The sequence below is a fragment of the Spinacia oleracea genome, chromosome 6 (assembly GCF_020520425.1).
Source record: "Spinacia oleracea cultivar Varoflay chromosome 6, BTI_SOV_V1, whole genome shotgun sequence".
In the NCBI taxonomy this organism is placed as follows: Eukaryota; Viridiplantae; Streptophyta; class Magnoliopsida; order Caryophyllales; family Amaranthaceae; genus Spinacia; species Spinacia oleracea.
In genome coordinates this window covers 14390906-14412550 of record NC_079492.1, presented here as the reverse complement: position 1 = coordinate 14412550, position 21645 = coordinate 14390906, and the positions used below count along the sequence as shown (strand labels likewise).

At 37.6% G+C, this 21645-nt stretch overlaps 1 protein-coding gene across 1 annotated transcript; it reads right to left on the bottom strand.

The window, feature by feature from the left end:
* Positions 1-246: 246 nt before the first annotated feature.
* Positions 247-2827, bottom strand: LOC110790704 (mannose/glucose-specific lectin). Its single transcript, XM_056833606.1, has 6 exons — positions 2715-2827; positions 1989-2189; positions 1589-1849; positions 991-1190; positions 605-869; positions 247-493 (listed from the first exon to the last, which is right to left on the bottom strand). The coding sequence occupies exons 1-6, from the start codon at positions 2733-2735 to the stop codon at positions 488-490; spliced, it is 954 nt and encodes a 317-aa protein (XP_056689584.1). The 5' UTR covers positions 2736-2827; the 3' UTR covers positions 247-487.
* Positions 2828-21645: the final 18818 nt, after the last annotated feature.

Below are 21645 nucleotides of genomic sequence, written 5' to 3'. Positions count from 1 at the left end.
GCAAACACATAGCCGAAATTCCTAGTAACCTTAAGGGCGATTCTAGTTGGTCTAACTTGAGGCGGATCCGGACGTACTGTGGACTATCTACGGAGGGACGACATTTGGAGTCCTAAAGACTTGTTCTTGTTCGGTTCGGGCGCAGCTAGGGAAGGCACGCTGCAACATGTATGCATCTATTCTATGCTAAATGATTATGTGAAAATAATATGCTTTCGTGCCTTACTATAGTCAGCAGGGAATATATTGAAAAGGGAAAACGAGACTTTATATTATCTTAGATAAGACAATACATAACGGAAATTAGGAAAATACAATACAACATTCACTCAAGTTTATGATTACAATCACTCTTGAGAGGCCACTCACTCATAGACTCATAGTATATAAACTAATGTGGCTTATTAGGAAGTACACATAATTAAGAACGTAGTTACTCATACGCCATACATCACCGGCGTTGCGTTTAATTCTTTGGTTGGAATCCCTATTTCTGAAATACAAAGAAGCATTAGGAAGTATATACTGTTGTTTGAATAAAAAAAAACATATATAGTGTTGAGCCTTGATTAAATTTAAGTATGGTAATTAGTATATATCTTACCTTTTGGACCAGGACTCCTGCGGCTTCGAGATACCTACCATTCCTTCCAAAATATCCAATTATAGAACTATTAATATTGTTTGGTGATGCAAATTTCTCCACATTTTGGACGTCAATACCTTTTCCAAATGGTCCGTATCCATTCTGATTCATATTGGTGTGTATTTTCAGAGTAGCTATCAACACACCATTATCACTTTGGTATTTATAGTTGCCAGATGTTCCACTAATTGCGGTTACGTATTCTCCATCTTTGAGTATTATCCTTAGATATGTATTTTAAGAAAAAAAGAACGGGCGTTATTGTACGTTAAAAGACTTGAAATTAAGTATAGTAATATTCGGAAAAAAATGAAGATTAAACATGCACATATGTCGGTCTAACCTTGCCTACATGTGCACCTTTGCCACCAAACTGGTAAGTGGCAGTACTCCCATCCCGCTTAGCTACTACGAACCCGAGTGAATCCACTATAGACCCATGCGTTACTGTAATTTCTTTGTAACGTTCCCCGTCTTCAAGTTGCTGGTCATAATTTTGTGGGAGCTTAGAACCATAAGGCCCAAAAATTTCAATCTCTGGTGCCTATCAACATTATAAACAAAATATGATAATCAATACGAGCTGTAAACATATAAATTATTTTGGATTTTGTACTACTAGATAAGTCATCTTAATTTTCACGTTTTTTCATTCTCGCATGTCAAAATACAAGCTAATCTTTGTAAATAAATGAATTTAGTTGTATAACTTGTTGTGAGGTTTATTTTAAATTATTTTTTAATAAAACCTATAGTGACTTTGTATTTACGATTAAAGTTAAAGCCGAAACATTAAACAATAAGAGAAAATGAGAAGCAAGTGGAAATATTTAAAAGGGGGATTAAGATCATACGTAGTGATTCACTCAAGTTTAATCACTCAATTAACCTTGATTAAATTGAAGTATTTGGTAAGTACTACTTGTACTACGTATATGTTACCTTTGAGATCATGATTCCAACCGACTCGACATATGTGCCGTTCCTTCCCATAAATCCAACAATAGGTAAATTATTCTTTTCCGGTGATGAAAAATTCTCCACTCGGACGACAAATCTACCTGTTCCGAATGGTCCATATCCATTCGGATTTAAATTGGTGTGTATTTTCACCGTAGCAATCATCACCTTACCACTTTGGTATTGGTAGTTGCCAGAAGTACCACTAATTTTTGTTAAGTACTCGCCATCCTTGAGCGCTATCTTTAAATATGCATTTTAAGGGGAAAAACAAAGCGGAGGAATAATTATACGTTAAATGACATATAGGAAAATATTTACTCACTAAAAATGAAGATTTAAAGATGTATACATTATATATACTAGTACATGTTAGTCTAACCTTGCTTACAGCGCCGGTGTTTCCACCAAACTGGTAAGTGTTGGTTGTCCCATCTGGCTTAGCTACCACGAACCTCAATGCGTCCACTACGTCCCCATGTCTTACTGTAACTTCTTTGAAACGTTCTCCATTAACAAGTTGCATGCGATAGTTTTCTGAGAGGTTAGAACCATAAGGTCCATAGTATTCAATCTCTTCGTTCTATGAAATTAAGCAAAAAAATAAAATAGTAAGTCCAAATTAATTATGTAACTTAATTAAGATAACCAAATAACTTAAATGACATAATTAGAAGTGAAAAAATGGTATATAAGAGGACACTATGTTATAAAGAGTTAATTTATATCGAAAATGATAAAGGTCGCAACATGCGACCTATAAGCCGTGTCACACTGATGACATGGCATGCTTATGTGTCATGATTTAAATTGGGAACCAAAATATTTAACATATATAATCTATTATTCATGTTTCAAAAAAGGTAGGAAAATCTTAATATTCTAATTTGTTTCCTTCTTTATATCGACTACGTTATTTACATATTTTCATAATAAAAATATTGAATTGATAGTAAAAATATTCGGATGACACATAGCCTACGTGGCGCCTATATGTACCAATTAAACTGAGGCATGTAAGATTGTGACAACTAAATGTTGTCGCAACTTGCGACCTTTATCATCACCCAATTTATATAATAGTGACGCGTAAACAATGAAGACACACCTTTACGATTGCTTGAGCCATTTCTTACGCCGAAAATAAGATGCAAATAAGTGTGTTTGTTTTTTTGTTTTAATTTGTGTTGTGGTTGAGTTGCATGCTCAACATATCAATTTATATACGTAGAAAGTGGGAGTTTGATTTTACATTTTTACCCAATCGGATCACCAAGAACTTATTCTGCTTGTCCAACAAACTTTTTTTATTCCATTTATTAATCAGCTAAAAATGGTATAACTATGATTCAAGAAAAAAAGTATCATTTAAAATTTGATGGAATTATGCATGTAATTTATATTCTTCAATATTGTAAAGTTATTGCTAAATTATGGAGAATATATTATTTGATTTGTCTCGTATTATTTTTGGACATACGCCTCTATTTATATTACAAACTAGATGGTTCTACACTTTGTAGGATTCCTAGATCCTATAGACTTTTATTTCATATCATATACATAACTCTATCTCATATAATATTCAATTCTATCATCTTGGATAACTACGTTATCCTCAACAATTATTCTTCAATATTTTAAAGTAATTTATATTCTTCTGCCTTGATTTAGAAAACATGCATAAATCCGTAATAGTTAAGTTATTCTTCTGCCATATAAATCAGATACAAAAGGTCTTGCGCGCACAAGGTGTACAATAAATTTATTGTACACCCAGATAACTTTTATGCAGTTTTTCATAACTTTAACCTATTTTTCTGTAACTTTTATATTATAAAATAAAAAAGTTGATAGATAAACATTTTAAAGGGTTAAATGATTAATTTATACATTATTGGTGATTTTGAAGAAATAATATTTATTCAAATGAAAAAAATTTATCACTAAAAAATAGATAACTTTTACCTATATAAATGTAACTTTTAAGCATTTTGAGTCAACTTTTACTCCGGTGTACAATATTTATTGTACACCCATTATAAACAAGAATTTGTGAATCCGCTATTCTTCTGCCTTCATTTCGAACACATGCATAAAAACATAATGTGCGTCCAAAGCACGCATAGTGCTAGAGTGTTACAAAGAATTAATTCTGAGACTATGTTATCTTTTATTTTTTGTGCATTCCACCTTAATTAGTGAATTGAGGTTTTACTTGAATTTTATTTTTTTAATAATCTTTATTATACGTTAATAAACGTGCAAAAGTCCAAACGTAACGAACAAAAAGAAACCGAGGGAGTAAATCAAAACCTTATTGGTTTTGTTCTGTCCGAATACATATATTGTGGGGCGTACATATATTTATCAGCGATGCCGACTTACCGAAGTGCATGTCTAGTGAGAGACGACGCAAAATGAATTTATTCACAGGGAATTGAGTCTTGTAGACTGAAGAGGACCCCAACTCCCCAAGTCACTATCGTTACTCTAATATATACTTCTGTCTTCATATGTAAATTATTACCTGTGTCCCTTAATATACGTGCCGGTTTGACTGGTGCGGAGTTTAAGACACTTGAATTGACTTATTAATTTAATGTGGTTAGTTGACATTGGGTATTTTTTTTAATATAGTTAGTGAGAAATTGTGTAAGGGATGGAGAGTAGAGAGTCGGGGTGTGGATTTTTAAATGATTTTTTGTAGGGAGTCGGGATGTAGGTGGTTTAGTAGGTAAGTGTGAGAAATAATGTAATATTGGTAAAAAAAATTCCATTTATAGAAGCGGTGCAAGTATTAAGGGACGACCCGAAAAGGAAAGTGGTGCGAGTATTAAGGGACGGAAATAGTGGTTTTTTCAAACGTATTTCTTTCGCTCTATAATGTTTTTTTTTGCTAAGCAAGAGAGAAATAATATTAATAGTTACAACAAATTACAACTTAAGTCAATTCCAAGCCATACAAACCAACTAGGTTGGACTCTATGCACCAGGAATCAGCAGAAAGCAAAGCTAGAACAAAGCTTTCAAAAACAAAACAGAAAGCCAAAAAGGCTATTACAAAGTTAATTGTAAACCAATCACTATCTCTCTTGCTTATATGTCTCGGAAAAACTACTTGAATTTTGCTTCTTACCATCTGCTACAAGCTTTCCACACTGTGACTGACAATGGGGATGAAATTATCCAGAAACTAGTGTTCCTACACTTCCAAATCAAGTAGACAACAACACCAATGGCTGCAAAATACACTTGCTTCCTGAACCTAGAAGCTCTACTTTGTCCAGCCTTCCTGAGTAACTGAACCAGATTACCATCAATTGAGAATCCAACCCACTGGTGCACTGCATGAATAATTTGCCTGCTATAAGGGCATTGAAAGAATAAATGCTGATGAGTCTCATCATTTAAACCACAAAGCAGGCATTTAGAGGATTGACTAATGTCAATCTTTGCTAGCTTGTCTGTAGTCTGAAGTCTGGATTAAACAGCTAACCAAAAGATGAATCTGTGCTTGGAAATGTTCAATCTATTCCAAACCATTTTATCCCAATGGACCCTAGGCTTATTCCCAATTGATTTTTCATACACTTGCTTCACTGAATACTGAGTCATGCTCTCAAGTTCTGCAACAGTAAAGAATTGTTTTAACTTCTCCTTTGTGTTGCATACTTGCTTCCAGTACCAACTAGCAGAAGAGCTAGGTTGATACTCCCACCATTCCCTATCCTTTAAGTATACAAAAGTAACCCACCTGATCCAGACATTATCCTGCTTATTGATTAAAGCCCATACATATTTCCCCATAAAAGCAGTATTCCACAGTAGAACATCACTAAAACCCAATCCTCCAGTTTGTTTGTCACTACAGACCTTCTCCCAAGCTATGTTGCTTGGTTTATGACTGAAAGCATGCCCACTCCACAGAAATGCCTTGCATATCTTCACAATATCCTGCATAACACTTTATGGAAGCACATAGATCTGAGCCCAGTACATATGCAAGCTAAGCAAAACAAAATTGATTAGTTGCATTCTGGATATATAAGATAAGTTTCTAGAGCTCCAAACCTTAATCCTGGTTATCATTTTATCAACCAGATGACCACATTGAGCCACATAAATCTTCTCAGAGAAGATAGGAACTCCCAAATACTTAAATGGCAGCAGACTTCTAGAGAAACCAGAAACATCCACTACCCTTTGGATATCAACTTCCTGCATACCATGACAGTAGATAGAAGACTTCTGCTGATTTGCCTTTAAACCAGCCGAGTTAGAAAATAGTTTGAAAGCTTGAAGAAGTAGATAGATTGGTAATCACCCCTACTACATAAGATCTGATCATTAGCAAAGCATAGATGAGTAAGCCTAATCCCTTTACACCTTGGGTGAAACTGAAATTAAGGCATAGCACTTATTTTATTTAGAATCCTAGATAGATATTCCATACATATCACAAACAGCAGAGGAGAGATAGGATCTCCTTGCCTCAAACCTCTATGGGATTTAAAGAAACCATGCATAGACCCATTCAGCATCAAGGAAAACATAGGAGTAGTAACACACTGCATGACCATATCTACAAAATGCTTAGGGAAGTCCAGAAATTCCAGCATTTCTTGCAAAAATTGCCAATCAACAGTATCATAAGCTTTTTGAAGATCAATCTTCATAAGACAGCTAGGCTTAACTCCCTTCCTCCCATAATGCTTGACTAAATCTTGGACCACCATGATATTATGCACTATGTACCTTCCATGAACAAAACCTCCTTGATTTTCCAGGATAAGATCAGGGAGAACTTGTTTTAATCTCCCACACAGAACTTTTGTTATGCATTTATAGATATTGTTACAGTAAGAGATTGGTCTGAATTCACTCACATCTTTTGGACATTTAGTCTTAGGAATGAGAGTAATCACTGTATGATTCACTTCTTCAAGAGTTTACCTTGCTGCAACATATCAAGGATGGCTTCAATGACTTCATCCCCAACAATATGCCATGCATCTTTATAAAATAGGAACCAAAACCATCTGGTCTAGGAGCTTTAACACCTGGAATAGAAAAGAGAGCCTTCTTCCCTTCATCTGCTGTATAAGGAGCATTTAAGATGGCTTTGTGATTATCCATACAAACTGGCCCCTGTTGAACCACCTGCCTGTTTACTAGAGTTCTAAGTTCATGAGTACTACTGTAATACCTCGTATTTTTCTATTATTATAAAAATATTTTATTATATTTATAAAGCATTTCGTTGTATTTTTACAAATTAATTTCATTTAATGAGAATTAAATGCGCTTTTATTTTTAAGTAATTTAAATATTAATTATTTCAAAAACCGTATTTTTATTAAAGAAATTCAAGGAATTTATTTAGTCGGGAATTGTTGGGTCGTATTTCAAAAACGAATTTAATAAACTTAAAGCCCGGTCGTTTTGTTCTAATTAAACCCAACAAAGCTTGAAAGGAAATTAATGAACTAAGCCCGAAAGCAAGCCCAACTCAAAATTACCCTAACCTAGCCCACAAGGGAGAGAAAACCTATAAATAGACCTCATATAAAACCCCAAAAATCAAAAATTCAGAAATCACTCTCTCTCCCCTTTTCCTCTCCTTGCGGCACACCCACACACCCCTTCGACCGTCCCCTTTGCTTGCAGCGCAAGGCACGCTGCCGTGCCGTGTGTGCTCGCCCAGCCGCACGCAGCGTTGCCTCGTCCCGCAGCCCCGCAACGCCCGTGTGCTGCTGCCTTGCCCCTCGCGTGCTCTCTCTCTCGTCGCCTCGCCCCGCAGCCCAGCGCCCTCGCTCCTGCTGTGTGTTGCGTGCGCGTCGTCCCACCCAGCAGCCACGCGAGCTCGTGCCCGCTCATCGCTGTGTTGCGCGCCCAGCGCCTGTCCCTCTCGCCCTTCGTCGCGTGCTCGTGCGCACCGCTGCTGCGGTGCGTGCGTGTGTTGTTATTGTTGTTGCGTTGTTTGTTCGACGCACACGCACACAACACAATTAATTGTTGTGTGTGTGTGTTGTTGAATTGGGACAATCAAATTATGTTTTCAAAAATATTAATTTTCAGTTTTAAATTGATTTAATTATTGTGATTAAGTTTAATTATTGGATTGTTTAGAATAATTAAAGCGGTTATGAACACCGTATTGGGTTAGTAGTATGTTTTAATTAAAGAAATTGGTTTTGATGATTGGTTTTGTAATTTTCAGATTTTATATGTTTATAACGTGTGGATTTTTGAAGTGAAAACATGTTTTTGGATTAAACTATTGCTAGGGTTTTGGTTTCAAATTGATTGAGTAATTGATTTACATAATTTAATGACAATTTAAATTATGGGAATCAATCAAAATTTTCAGAATGTTTATAAGCTTTAAAAGGTTGGTTTTTAAGGGTTTTAAAGCTAAAAAGTCAATGTTTTTATACTAGGACTTGAGTTGACTATTTGAGACTATAAAATTACCAATTAATGAATGAATTTTAATTAAACTAAGGGTTTTAGTTTCTTAAATTGTTGCTGGAAATCTAGTAAACATGGATAATAATTTAGTTCTCTTATTTTGTTTTATAGGAGTTGATTTCTAGTGAGTCGTGATTCGCACAGTGGCCCCCGTACTTAGGTATTCCAGGTACGTACAAGACTAGGGTGACCACCCATCACTTGAGGACTTTGTGAAGTGTATTGAATGCGAATCATGTGAACTTATGTGGTTATGAATTCATGTTTGATGATTGGGAATGATTATGTTATTGAATTCATGTTTAATGTTGAGAACAAGCATGTTATTATTATTGCTGAATCTATATGAACGAGCATGTTATGAATTGAATTATGCTTTATAGATTCTGTTGAACTATCATGCTATGGACTTTCATAATCGTTGAATTATGTCAAGCATGTTGTTCAAGTTGGTTTGCATGTATGAGTAGTGCGCATGCAAGTTGTTATTATTATTATGCTATAGTACAGGATGTCTAGCATAATTATTGAGCCAGTCGAATATTGCCAGTGAGCAATATATATTCTACCAAAGGGGTAGAATATGTTAGAGAGTCTATGTGAATTTAATTAAGGACAATTCGTGCTAAGGGCACACCCCGCTTGTTAATAGGCAATGTCGGGTTATCTCAAACAGTGTTTTTGAGAAGGAACAATGGGAGTAATTTCACTTGAGTCTATGTTTGATCACAAGTCCTAAAGAAGTGAAATATTAAAGAGTCATTGTTGAATTGTTTAATTGTTCAATTATTTGTATGTTGTGCTTTGAGTAGTGTCTTGAGTCGCCTTGAAAATAATATACTAATTAACGTAAAGTGTAACCCAAAGAGCTTCAAAATTCCTGGAACGTATATACCTTGAGTATGAACAATGGGGGGAGTCTTGCCGGAAAACTTGTACTCCTAGAATGATACAAGACGTTGTTTCATTCTCTTTTATGCCGTTGTGCATTGGAATTCCTGTCGGTATGGCCCGACTGTCGGTAGTAGCCCGACTTATTTTGGTGTATGGTTGGCTCCCATCACCCTTTTCTTTCCTTTTGAAGATACTTTACTTTACCCGTTCGAAGCTACTTTTATTTAAACTGTGAGTCAAGAGTCGTGTCAAGTGTCGAGTCTTGTCTCCATGTTTACTTGTTTATTATATGGCTTTTGCATGTTGATTATTTAATTGTCGAGTGAGGCATGTTAGGATAGAATGTTATTCTAGCTTGTTCGTACTCAACTTTTGCTGACTTCGTGCTTCATGTCTTCTGGTCATGGCCTTTGCCTTAATGACCCTATGATGATCCATCAATTGCATTTGTGTTGTTGGGGAGTAGATTTTCAATAAAGCAGGTTTGTAGAGATAACTTGCGGGAGAAGTTATCATGGGATTCGAGTTGAGAGTTTTATTCTTCCGTAACTTATAAACTCTATTTACTTTATCTATAGTCATGACTAATACTACTATTTCAGTTAATAGATTTCAAACGGTTTGTTTTAGTTTGGGCCTCAACGGTTCCAACTTGTTTTAATTACCATTAAATATTTATTTAATATGTTTTGAAAGTTAGTTAATTCCGCTGCGTAATTCTGGTAAATAGCCTTAGCCGTTATCACGGTGGCGGTAATATCTTGGTAATTCATGTGTTTTAAGTCGAAAAATATTTTATAAAAAGAAAGGAATTATTAGGGTGTTACAAAGTGGTATACTAAGAGCTTAGTTTCAGTCCTTCTTTGTAGTAAGTAATACTACAAAGTGGTATTTGCAAAGCTCTAGTTTGAGAGCTGCTTTGCATTAATTAACAGTGCAAAGTGGTAAATCCTTAAACTACGATTTAGGATTTTTCGAAAACTATTTTCCTAAAGTCAAAATGTTGTTTTTGAGTACTCAAAATTTTGAAAAGTCAAATACCAATTATTTCTAGTATTTGAAAAATTATTTTAAATTTCGAATTATTTTCGAATTTCCGAAATATTTTCGGATTTTTCAAAAAAAAAAAGGAATTTATTTCATTTTCGGATTTTTCCGAATTTTCAATATAATAATAATAATAATTTTTCGAAAATCCCGAATTAATTAATTATTTATTTATTTACTTAATTCTTTTAATTATTTTTGAAAGTAATCGAACTAATTAAATTACTCGAGTAATTATTTTAAATTTTCGATTTTAATTTCTAATAATTTCGCGTGTATTTGAAGTTATTTATTTAAATTAATTTCGAAATTTTTTATTTCTTTTCTAAGTGAGGAATGGGTAGAATAAGAAGGGTGTAATTAGTCTAAGTATGTGTTGTTTAAGTATGCCTTTCTAATCAAGTGTTTATGTAATTATGCCTTGATTCTTGTGATCTTTTAATTAAAGTTGGATCATGTTTGTTTTGCTTTATGTGATTAATTGTATCACGATTCATGATTAAGCATGTACTTGTGCATTGAAAATTGTATGGCTCAACGAACTTACTTTGTTTTGGAACACTTTAGTAAGACTTTGTAGTTGTTAACTTTCAGGATTAAGATGTTGATTTCAAAGTACGCAAATCTAGGAAACCTAGAGAAGCTAGACTGTGAGACCCCACACATTTATGTCAAGAAGATTGAGTTTGCCTGCAATTACTTTGCTTTAGTGAAGAACCTACGTGAATTGAGAAAGAAAGATGTTATGGCAGAGATGGTTATTCATTGCTTACCTTCCAAGAACCCATACATAGAGCTTAAGAACAGATTTCGGGATATGCATATGGAAAATGGTATCCCTAATTACTACAAGTATGGTACTCCGGATGGTAGATGGAGATATGATTTGGAGATTATGACTACGATTATAGAGCTCGCGGAGGAATGCTTTGATGATGGTAAGACGGTAGAGAACATGAACATTTTGGGATTAGATCATGATACAGAGACTCAGATGGATGAGGACAGTGATGATGATGTTGTTGAGATTGAGAACCCTAACCCTATCATTCCTGAACCCACTATTGAGATCTCCAGTGACACAGAAATTGAGCCTGAAGTCGACAATTTTGAGGTAAACAGTGTGCAACAGCAAAACAATGAGGATATGGAGTATGAGTCTGATCCAGAGGAAGACTTTGATGACTTTGAAGACCATGAGCCCTCTTCACCTGTTTGTAAGGGTGGCTGGATAGTTGAGTAGCATTTTAATCTTTTGTAATAGCTAGTGCCTAGATTTAGAGAAGCAATAAAGTAGTACACTACTATTTATGGTTTTAGTAGTTCATTTTTGTGGTTTTCCGAATAAAGTACGATCCAAAGGATGTATTATTTTTCCATTGAAGTAATAAAATCTAGAATTCCTTCTTATATCCTTAATTCTAAGTCTATACTATCTTTGAGCGATCATCGCGAAAGGAATTTTATGCATTTCTTCAATGAAATTGTACTTGCAAGGTGGTCCAATCTTTCACCACTTGAATTTTGTGATGCGGACTAAGGGAAAAGCGGCCCATAAACAGGCGCCTATCCTACTGAGGGTCCGAAAATATTTGTGTATGTGCACCAATTGAATGACTAGCTAGTGCAATGTGTTAGTAAGGAAGTGTCCAACCTCAGTTGTTAAAGTTAGTCTTTTGTTTTATTCAGGAGAAGGGAAATGACTACCCAAGGAATTGCTGACGTGGTCAGGCAACTGGCTGAAGTAGTGCAGAACTTAGCACAGCATAGGAATAACCAGGGAGTTGATCCAGCTGGTGAGATGTTTAAGAAGGTGGCCCAAAGTAAGCCTCCTTTGTACCAAGGGGAGATAGACCCAACTGTACTTGAGAACTGGCTAAGGGAGTTCGATAAGCTTATCGTAGCTGTCAATTGCCCAGAGAACCTTAGGGTTAATAGTGTTGTTTATTACCTTAGGGGAGAAGCCGATCTATGGTGGCAAAGATGTGAGAATGCTTTGAGAGCTACACCTGGATTTGGATGAGAATCATTCAAGGTAGCCTTAAGAAACAAGTTGTACCCACCATATCTGAAGAAGCAGAAAGCTCAAGAGTTCATCGAGTTGAAAATGGATGGTATGTCTGTAACAGAGTATTATTCGAAGCTCATCGAGTTGTCTAGGTTTGCACCGGAAGTAGTGGAAACGGAGGAGCTTAGAGCCCAGAGATTTGAGAGTGGATTGACTATGGACTTACAGCTAATGCTTTCTGGAGAGATCTTTACATCTCTTGACACCCTATATGGAAAAGCTGCCCATTTGTATGGTCTGCAGCAAAGAAAGAATGAGATTGGTGAAAAGTGGAAGGATGTTGGCAAACATAACCAAGGTGGTGGTCAGCAAAACCAAGGGAATTTTAAGAAAAACAAAGGAAGCAACCATTTCCAGTTCAAGGGAAACCATGGTGGAAATAGGAACAACTTCCACAATAACAATGGAGATAAGAATCAGTCTGCAGGGAATGGAACGAGAGTCTATGAGTGTAGACGTTGCCATACTAATCACCCAGGTCGAGACTGTAATGGAAACCAAGTTTTCTGTAGGTTTTGTGAGAAGCTAGGCCATAGAGAATTTGAGTGTTGGGCTAAGAATGGGAAACCCAACCAAGGTAACCAAGGCAACCGCCAGAACAACAACCGGAATAACCAAAACCGGAATGGAGGAAATAATGGTGGAAACCAAAGGGGTAACCAGAACGGTAACAATGGCAATAGTGGCCAGGGTAATGGAAAGCCCGGAGGGAACTATCAACAAAATGGGAACCGAAATGCCAATGGAAGTGGCTATAACAAGGGAGTTTCCCAAAGAAAGCTGAATGTGATCACTAGGCAGGAAGCCGAAAACTCGTCTGACGTCATAGCTGGTACTTTTTCTATTAACTCCGTTTTAGTTAAAGTACTATTTGATTCTGGTGCGACTTACTCGTTTATATCAAAGGGTAACTTAGAGAAGTTAGAACTCAAAGAACCTGAAGAAATAGAAGTACCCATAGTGATACCAACCGGTGAGATCGTGAAATGCACCAAGATCCATAGGAACGTACCTTTAACCATAGCCAAGACCATATTCTTGTCTAGCCTAATTGAGTTTGAGTTAGGAGATTTAGATGTGATTTTGGGAATGGACTGGTTGGCCATGTTTAAAGCTAAGATTGAATGTGAGAAGCAGAAGATTCACTTGAAGTCTAGTCTAGGAAAGGTGGTATCGTATCGCCGTTTTGGGAAGCCTAGGAGTGTAGGAATCGTCACGGCAATGGAGCTCGTGAAGTTAATACACAAAGGGAACCCTGTTTTCTTATGCAATGTGAGAGACCTAGACCATGTAATGAAAGAGAAACCAGGGGATATTGCAGTGGTGAGTGAATTCTTGGACGTGTTTCCGGAAGAGATCCCGGGAATGCCGCCCAGTCGACCAATCGATTTTACCATAGATTTAGCACCCGGAACTGCACCTATTTCGAAAGCCCCATACCGAATGGCTCCAGCAGAAATGAGTGAGTTGAAAGGTCAACTTGAGGAATTGCTAGAGAAAGGTTATATTAGACCAAGTGCATCGCCTTGGGGAGCGCCAGTCTTGTTTGTGAAGAAGAAGAACGGTAGTATGAGACTCTGTATAGACTACATGGAGCTCAATAAGGTCACAATCAAGAATAAGTATCCTTTGCCTGGGATAGATGATCTATTTGACCAGTTGAAAGGAGCGGGAATGTTTTCAAAGATTGACTTGAGGTCAGGTTATCAATAGTTGAGAATCGCAGATCACGATATACCAAAGACTGCATTTAGGACTAGATACGGTCATTATGAGTTCACTGTTATGCCATTTGGGTTAACCAATGCACCTCCGATCTTTATGGACTTAATGAACCGAGTATTCCATGCATTCTTGGACAAGTTTATAGTGGTTTTCATAGATTATATTCTGGTCTACTCTAAGAATGAGGAGGATCATGCGGAACACTTAAGGTCAGTGTTGAGTACCCTTAGAGACAATCAGTTGTATGCCAAATTCTCGAAGTGTGAATTTTGGCTAGAAAGAGTTGCGTTCTTAGGACATTTTGTATCTAAGGAAGGAGTTGCAGTGGACCCTGCAAACATAAAAGCTGTTAGTGAGTGGCCTACACCTAAGAGTGTCACCGATATTCGAAGTTTTCTTGGTTTAGCGGGTTATTATAGACGCTTTGTGCAAGACTTTTCTAGAATCGCCAAACCAATGACAACCTTGATGAAGAAAGAAGCGAAGTTTGAATGGAATCACCAGTGTGAGGAAGCGTTCCAAGCCTTAAAGACGCGATTGACAACCGCGCCAGTGTTAACCTTACCAGATGAGAGCGGTACTTATGATGTGTATAGTGATGCCTCTAAAAATGGTTTAGGGTGTCTATTGATGCAGAACGGGAAAGTGATTGCGTATGCATCGAGGCAGTTGAAGCCATATGAATCCAATTACCCTACCCATGATTTAGAGTTAGCCGCCATAGTGTTTGCATTGAAGATATGGAGACACTATCTGTATGGTGTGAAATGTAGGATATTTACGGATCATAAGAGCCTAAAGTACATTTTCACACAGAAGGACTTAAATATGCGCCAACGAAGGGGGTTGGAGCTGATCAAGGACTATGATCTAGATATTCAATACCATGAGGGAAAAGCCAATGTAGTTGCAGATGCCTTGAGTAGAAAATCAAGTCATGGTGTGAATGCGTTAGTAGTTGCTAACGAGCTGTGTAAGGACATGCAGCGACTGAATATAGAAATAGTGAGTGGAGAATGCCTTGAGAGTATGATGAATGCCTTAACCATCCAGTCGTCAGTATTTGATGAAATCAGGGAGAATCAGGTTGGTGATGTTAAGCTAGAGTGGATCAAGGAAAAGATTTCGCAAGGAAATGAGGTTGATTTTATGATCCACGAGGATGGAAGTTTGAGGTATAAAGGACGTTGGTGTGTACCCCAAAAGTGTAACAAACTTAAGGAAAAGTTGATGAGAGAAGGTCACAATACACCATATTCCGTTCACCCGGGAGGTGACAAGCTGTATAAGGATCTGAAAAAGGTCTATTGGTGGCCAAGGATGAAAAACGAAGTGGCTGAAATCGTGGCAAGGTGTTTGACTTGTCAGAAGGTTAAAATTGAGCATAGGAGATCTCAGGGAAAGATCCAACCTTTAGAATTTCCGAGTTGGAAGTGAGACTGTATCTCAATGGACTTTGTTACTTGCTTACCCAAGTCGAAAAGTGGAAATGACACCATTTGGGTAGTGGTCGATAGGTTGACTAAGTCAGCAGTGTTCATACCAATGAAAGAAACCTGAAAAATGGAACAACTTGCCAAACCTTACATCAAGCATGTAGTGAGATTACCGGAGTTCCTAAGGATATCGTATCAGATAGAGATTTTAGGTTCCTATCGAATTTATGGAAAAGTGTGCAAAAGAACTTTGGTACCACATTGAAAATGAGTACAGCATTCCACCCGACCACAGATGGACAAACTGAAAGGACTATTCAAACCCTAGAAGATATGCTAAGAGCTTGTGTGATTGATTTCCAAGGTGGATGGGATGATAGCCTAGATCTAATTGAGTTTTCATACAACAATAACTATCATGCCAGTATTGGAATGGCACCATTCGAAGTCCTGTATGGACGAAAATGTAGAAGTCCACTATGTTGGAGTGACATTAGTGAAACCGTTGTACTAGGTCCCCAATTGATAGAGGACACTATGAATCAGGTTAGGACTATTCAATCCAAAATCCAAGCCGCGCAAGATCGCCAAAAGAGCTACGCAGATTTAAAGCGTAGGGATGAAGAGTTCCAAGTAGGTGACAAAGTGTTGTTAAAGGTTTCACCAATGAAAGGAGTAATGAGATTTGGGAAGAAGGGAAAGCTTAGCCCAAAGTATATAGGCCCATACGAGATCTTAGAACGGATAGGGAAGGTAGCGTATAGACTAGCCTTGCCCATTGACTTGCATAGAGTGCATAATGTGTTTCATATATCCCAGTTGAGGAAGTATGTCCCGGATAAGTCTCATATACTACAACCGGAGACCATAGAGTTAGACCAAAGTTTGACCTTTGAGGAAAGACCTGTCAAGATAATTGATAGCAAGGTGCGTAGCACTCGAACTAAGGACGTTAAGATCGTAAAAGTGTTGTGGTCTAACCAAGAGTCAGAGGAAGCTACTTGGGAAGCGGAGGAGGAAATGAGAAAGAAATATCCCGAGCTTTTTCCCGAGGTTAGTTGAGTTACGGGGCCGTAACTCGTTTTCTTTAAGGGGGGTAGAGTGCGGTAGAATTTCGCGCTTTTTACCTTATTTACCCAATTTATCCTTTAGGATATGTTTAAATCGTTGTTTCCAGTGAAGTTTCACTGTTTATTGTCATGTTGAATTACTTAAAGAGTACAACAACTAAAACTTTTGGAAAGAAAACGCACTAAAGTCTCAAAATAGTCTCAAGTTTAGTTTTAAAATTGTGATTTCCGTGCCCAAGTTTCGGGACGAAGCTTCTTTTAAGGAGGGTAGAATGTAATACCTCGTATTTTTCTATTATTATAAATATATTTTATTATATTTATAAAGCATTTCGTTGTATTTTTACAAATTAATTTCATTTAATGAGAATTAAATGCGCTTTTATTTTAAAGTAATTTAAATATTAATTATTTCAAAAACCGTATTTTTATTAAATAAATTCAAGGAATTTATTTAGTCGGGAATTGTTGGGTCGTATTTCAAAAACGAATTTAATAAACTTAAAGCCCGGTCGTTTTGTTCTAAATAAACCCAACAAAGCTTGCAAGGAAATTAATGAACTAAGCCCGAAAGCAAGCCCAACTCAAAATTACCCTAACCTAGCCTACAAGGCAGAGAAAATCTATAAATAGACCTCATATCAAACCCCAAAAATCAAAAATTCAGAAATCTCTCTCTCTCCTCTTTTCCTCTCCTTGCGGCACACCCACACACCCGTTCGACCGTCCCCTTTGCTTGCAGCGCAAGGCACGCTGCCGTGCCGTGTGTGCTCGCCCAGCCGCACGCATCGTTGCCTCGTCCCGCAGCCCCGCAGCGCCCTTGTGTTGCTGCCTTGCCCCTCGCGTGCTCCCTCTCTCTCGTCGCCTCACCCCGCAGCGCAGCGCCCTCGCTGCTGCTGTGTGTTGCGTGCGCGTCGACCCGCCCAGCAGCCACGCGAGCTCGTGCCCGCTCGTCGCTATGTTGCGCGCCCAGCGCCTGTCCCTCTCGCCCTTCGTCGCGTGCTCGTGCGCACTGCTGCTGCGGTGCGTGCGTGTGTTGTTGTTGTTGTTGTTGCGTTGTTTGTTCGACGCACACGCACACAACTCAATTAATTGTTGTGTGTGTGTGTTGTTGAATTGGGACAATCAAATTATGTTTTCAAAAATATTAATTTTCAGTTTTAAATTGATTTAATTATTGTGATTAAGTTTAATTATTGGATTGTTTAGATTAATTAAAACGGTTATGGACACCGTATTGGGTTAGTAGTATGTTTTAATTAAAGAAATTGGTTTTAATGATTGGTTTTGTAATTTTCAGATTTTATATGTTTATAAAGTGTGGATTTTTGAAGTCAAACCATGTTTTCGGATTAAACTATTGCTAGGGTTTTGGTTTCAAATTGATTGAGTAATTGATTTACATAATTTAATGACAATTTAAATTATGGGAATCAATCAAAATTTGTTAGGTTATGATACATATGACAATACATAAATCATGCGGAAAAACCATAAAGCCAGGAAAGCATATTATTTACACATAATCATTTAGCATAGTATAGATGCATACACTTTGTAGCGTGCCTTCCCTAGCTGCGCCTGAACCGAACAAGAACAAGTCTTTAGGACTCCAAGTGTCGTCCCTCCGTAGATAGTCCACAGTACGTTCGTATCCGCCTCAAGATTGACCAACTAGAATCACCCTTAAGGTGCTTAGGAATTTTCGGCTATTATTGTGCAAGTGTATGGCTGAATTTTCTTTCAAAAACTTACCCTTTGATACTTCAATCGTGTCTATAAATTATGACCCTAGGCCCTTATTTATAGAGGTTTGGAAAGGGAATTGGAATCCTAGTAGGATACGATTTAATTAAACTTAGAATCCTACAAGGACTCTAATTAATTAAATAATCCTAATAGGAATAGGAATTTAATCATACATCAAATCCTAATAGATTTAGGAATTGTACATGGACACAAACACACACACGCACGGAGCCACGAGGGCGCCCGCACGCGTGCGCTCGTCCCACGCAGCCTACGCTGGGCTGCCTTGCCTTGGCGCGCTGGGCCTGCCTTGCGGTGGGCCTGGCGCTGCCTTGGGCTGGGCGTTGGCTCGCGTCTTTGCTTGCTGGGCGATGGCCTGGCTTCGTGATGGGCCTTCGTCCTGCACGCCTCGTCTGATGCTTATTCGTACGATACGCTTCCGATTAAATTCCCGGTTCCGGAATTCATTTCCGATACGAACAATATTTAATATTTTCGATTCCGGAATTAATTTCCGTTTCGAACAAATATTTAATATTTCCGTTTCCGGAACTATTTTCCGATTCCGATAATATTTCCGATTTTGACAATATTTCCGTTTCCGGCAATATTTCCGATTCCGGCAATATTTCCATTTCCGATAATATTTTCCGATACGTACTATGTTTTCGTTTCCGGCAACATCTACGACTTGGATAATATTTATATTTCCGATACGATCCATATTTCCGTTTCCGGCAATATCATCGTTTCCGGAGTATTCATTTCTTGCTTGTGACGATCTCAGCTCCCACTGAAACCAAGATCCGTCGATTCCGAATATCCATAGATAGAGTGTTTAATGCCATTAAATACTTGATCCGTTTACGTACTATTTGTGTGACCCTATGATAAGTGGTAGGTTTGTCAACTATTATGTGTCTTTTTTCTCCCATTTTGATCTTTATTCCATCCTCATTGTGCATTTCTTAGCTTATTTTGCTTAGTTTTAGATAATTGTTATAGTTGTAGGTCTTTTGCAAATTTTAGTTAATTTTGTCACTTTTCTAGGATTTGGTACTGCTCCCTTGTGTTTAATGTTGTAGGCTTGGATCTTACACGTCTACATGCCACGCACAAAGAATGGAAGGGCGTAAAGGAGCGAAATAAAACCATTTGGAAGAGTTTTGCAAGACTTGTTCACAACAGCCACACTAAAACGAGCATAACTTTTTGTCTACTTAATATTTTCTTGTGATCTCAGTTGGAGATGAAAGATTATTCCAAGAGCTTTCCAACGAGGGGTCACTCGACTTATTTGGACGAGTAACGAAGAAGTTATGGCCATTTGAAGCAGGCAATGTTCGACTTTCCGCGAGAAGGCCCATCCCGCCCGCGACGAGGACCTGTCCCGCCCGGGACAAGGCATCCCGCCCGTGACGTATTTCACCCCGGGCGGGATTTTGCTACTGGAACTCTTTGTTATTTTTTCCCAGCTCTCTCGTCCCGCCCGGGACATTCCCGTCCCGCCCGGGACGACGTGTTTCGCGTACACTTTCTTTTGACGGATATTACTATATTGCTTGGTATAAATAGTCATTGTACGGCATTTTCAAAGGGGGAAGCCATGTATTAGCAGATTTTAGCTTAGGTTAGGGTTTTTAGAGAGAGAAACTCTCATTTTCTAGAGAGAGAAAGTGAGAAAATTTTGTTGAATGCTTGGATTTTGAAGAATCTAAGGAGGAAACTTGAAGATTTGGAGACTCCTTGCAATTTCAATGAGAATTTCTTACTCTATCTCTTGTTTATTGTTTAATTTGTTTAGTTTTATATTGTTTCACTTTTAATTAATTGTTTGTCTTAGTTTAGTGTTGGATTTCATGTTATTAGTTGTAATATATTTGTTCTTGCTATTTAGAATGATTTGTGAGTAGTTGTTTTACTTGGGAATTTGGTTGATTGATTTGGTATTTTATGAATGCTTGTGTGATTGGCCATCATAAAGGCATTATTTAGGTACCCTTAGTGAAGGATTGAAAGATGAAGTTAAGGGGTTGCCTCAAATAGATCATTAGGCTTGGAGGACCATGAAAATAGGGACTACATAGTCTAGGGGACTTTCTTTGATTGTTTATCTTCATCATGTATATCGATATGCTTAGTTGAATGCCTTAGCCATGAAAATAGGTATTTGGTTGGATATTAGGCCAATCTAACTAGCTTGAAAGAGTAGTTAGAGTACCCTTGGATGAACGATTCCCCTCAATTGATCCCCTTTGTTTCTTTTTCATTTTGATTGCTTGGTTTGTAAATTATTTGATTGGTGGATACCCTTTCCCAAGGCCTTTTTTAATTGTTGTTCATTTTAACCCAAAAATCATCACCTCAAAAAGACTTGGCCTAGCTTATCATAGTCAATATTTTAACAGTGCTCCCCTCAGTCCCTGTGGATCGACCCTTGCTTGCCCTTTCTACCCATTAGAGAGACCAAGTTAGGTTTTTTTTTATTTTTTGGTAGGCTTGACGACGGGCCTATCACCCTACGGGTTCAGTCAAGAGTAAGCTGTGGATTAATATCATTAATTCCACTTGAACTGAAGCGGCCTCTAGCTAGGCATTCAGCTCACTTGATCTCACTGAATTATTAACTTGTTAATTAATACTGAACCGCATTTATTAGACTTAACATTGAATGCATACTTGGACCAAGGGCATTATTTCCTTCAGTCTCCCACTTGTCCTTAGGGACAAGTGTGCATTTCCTAATTCCTTTGTCGCTCGATGCTTGCTCTTGAACATAAGGTAAGAGTTGTCATCCTTATTATGTCCAGAGGTGTTTCTCGGTTTCAGAGTTCAACTTATCAAATAAACAGATAATCATAGCCTATGATTCATCCGAGCACGGCCATGCATTTCACAGTTTCTAGCTCTCCGAGTGGCCTTGTACAACTTTTAAGCATCTCATCCCGATTTATGGGAGGACAATCCCAATCTTGCGATCTTGAGATTAGACTCCGTTTGATAGGTGATTACCTGAGCGTTGCCTTTATAGCCTCCTTTTACGGTGTGACGGTTGGTCAACGTCAAAGCAACCAGTTCTCAAACAAGTAATCTCAAATCACTCAGGTATTGAGGATTTAGTGTCTAATACTTTTAATGAAATTTACTTATGACAGATTTTCATCTCTTACAGAAAGTTTCATAGGTCTGTCCGATACTAGTCTTCCCAAAGTAAGTATCTATGCAAATGATTATGACATTGCCATGTCCACATAGTTCAAGAAACAGAACTACTAGTCATCTTGCATTCTAGTCGTCTAACGTTTTCTATGCGTCCAATTTTATAGAAAACTCCGACTAGGGACCATTTTCAACTTTTGACATTCAAGTTCACTTGATAGACATTTCTTAGTCACAGGACTGGTCCTGACAGTCTATCTTGAATATATCGTCAAATTGAAGGGACTCATCATTTAATACTAAACCAAGATTAAATGGAATATGAAAATACATTTCATATATGATAAATGTTCAACCCCAATGTTTTACAACCATGGGCCTCAAACCCATCTTTAAAACAGTTCATGGAATTCAAAT

Bases quoted from the DNA above. Each gene is read 5' to 3' on its own strand.
- LOC110790704 (XM_056833606.1), bottom strand. From the start codon at position 2,735: ATGGCTCAAGCAATCGTAAAG. The intron at 2,190-2,714 runs GTGTGTCTTCAT...TTAATTTCATAG, and splicing joins TGGCTCAAGCAATCGTAAAG to AACGAAGAGATTGAATACTA. The intron at 870-990 runs GGTTAGACCGAC...TACATATCTAAG, and splicing joins AAAGGTGCACATGTAGGCAA to GATAATACTCAAAGATGGAG.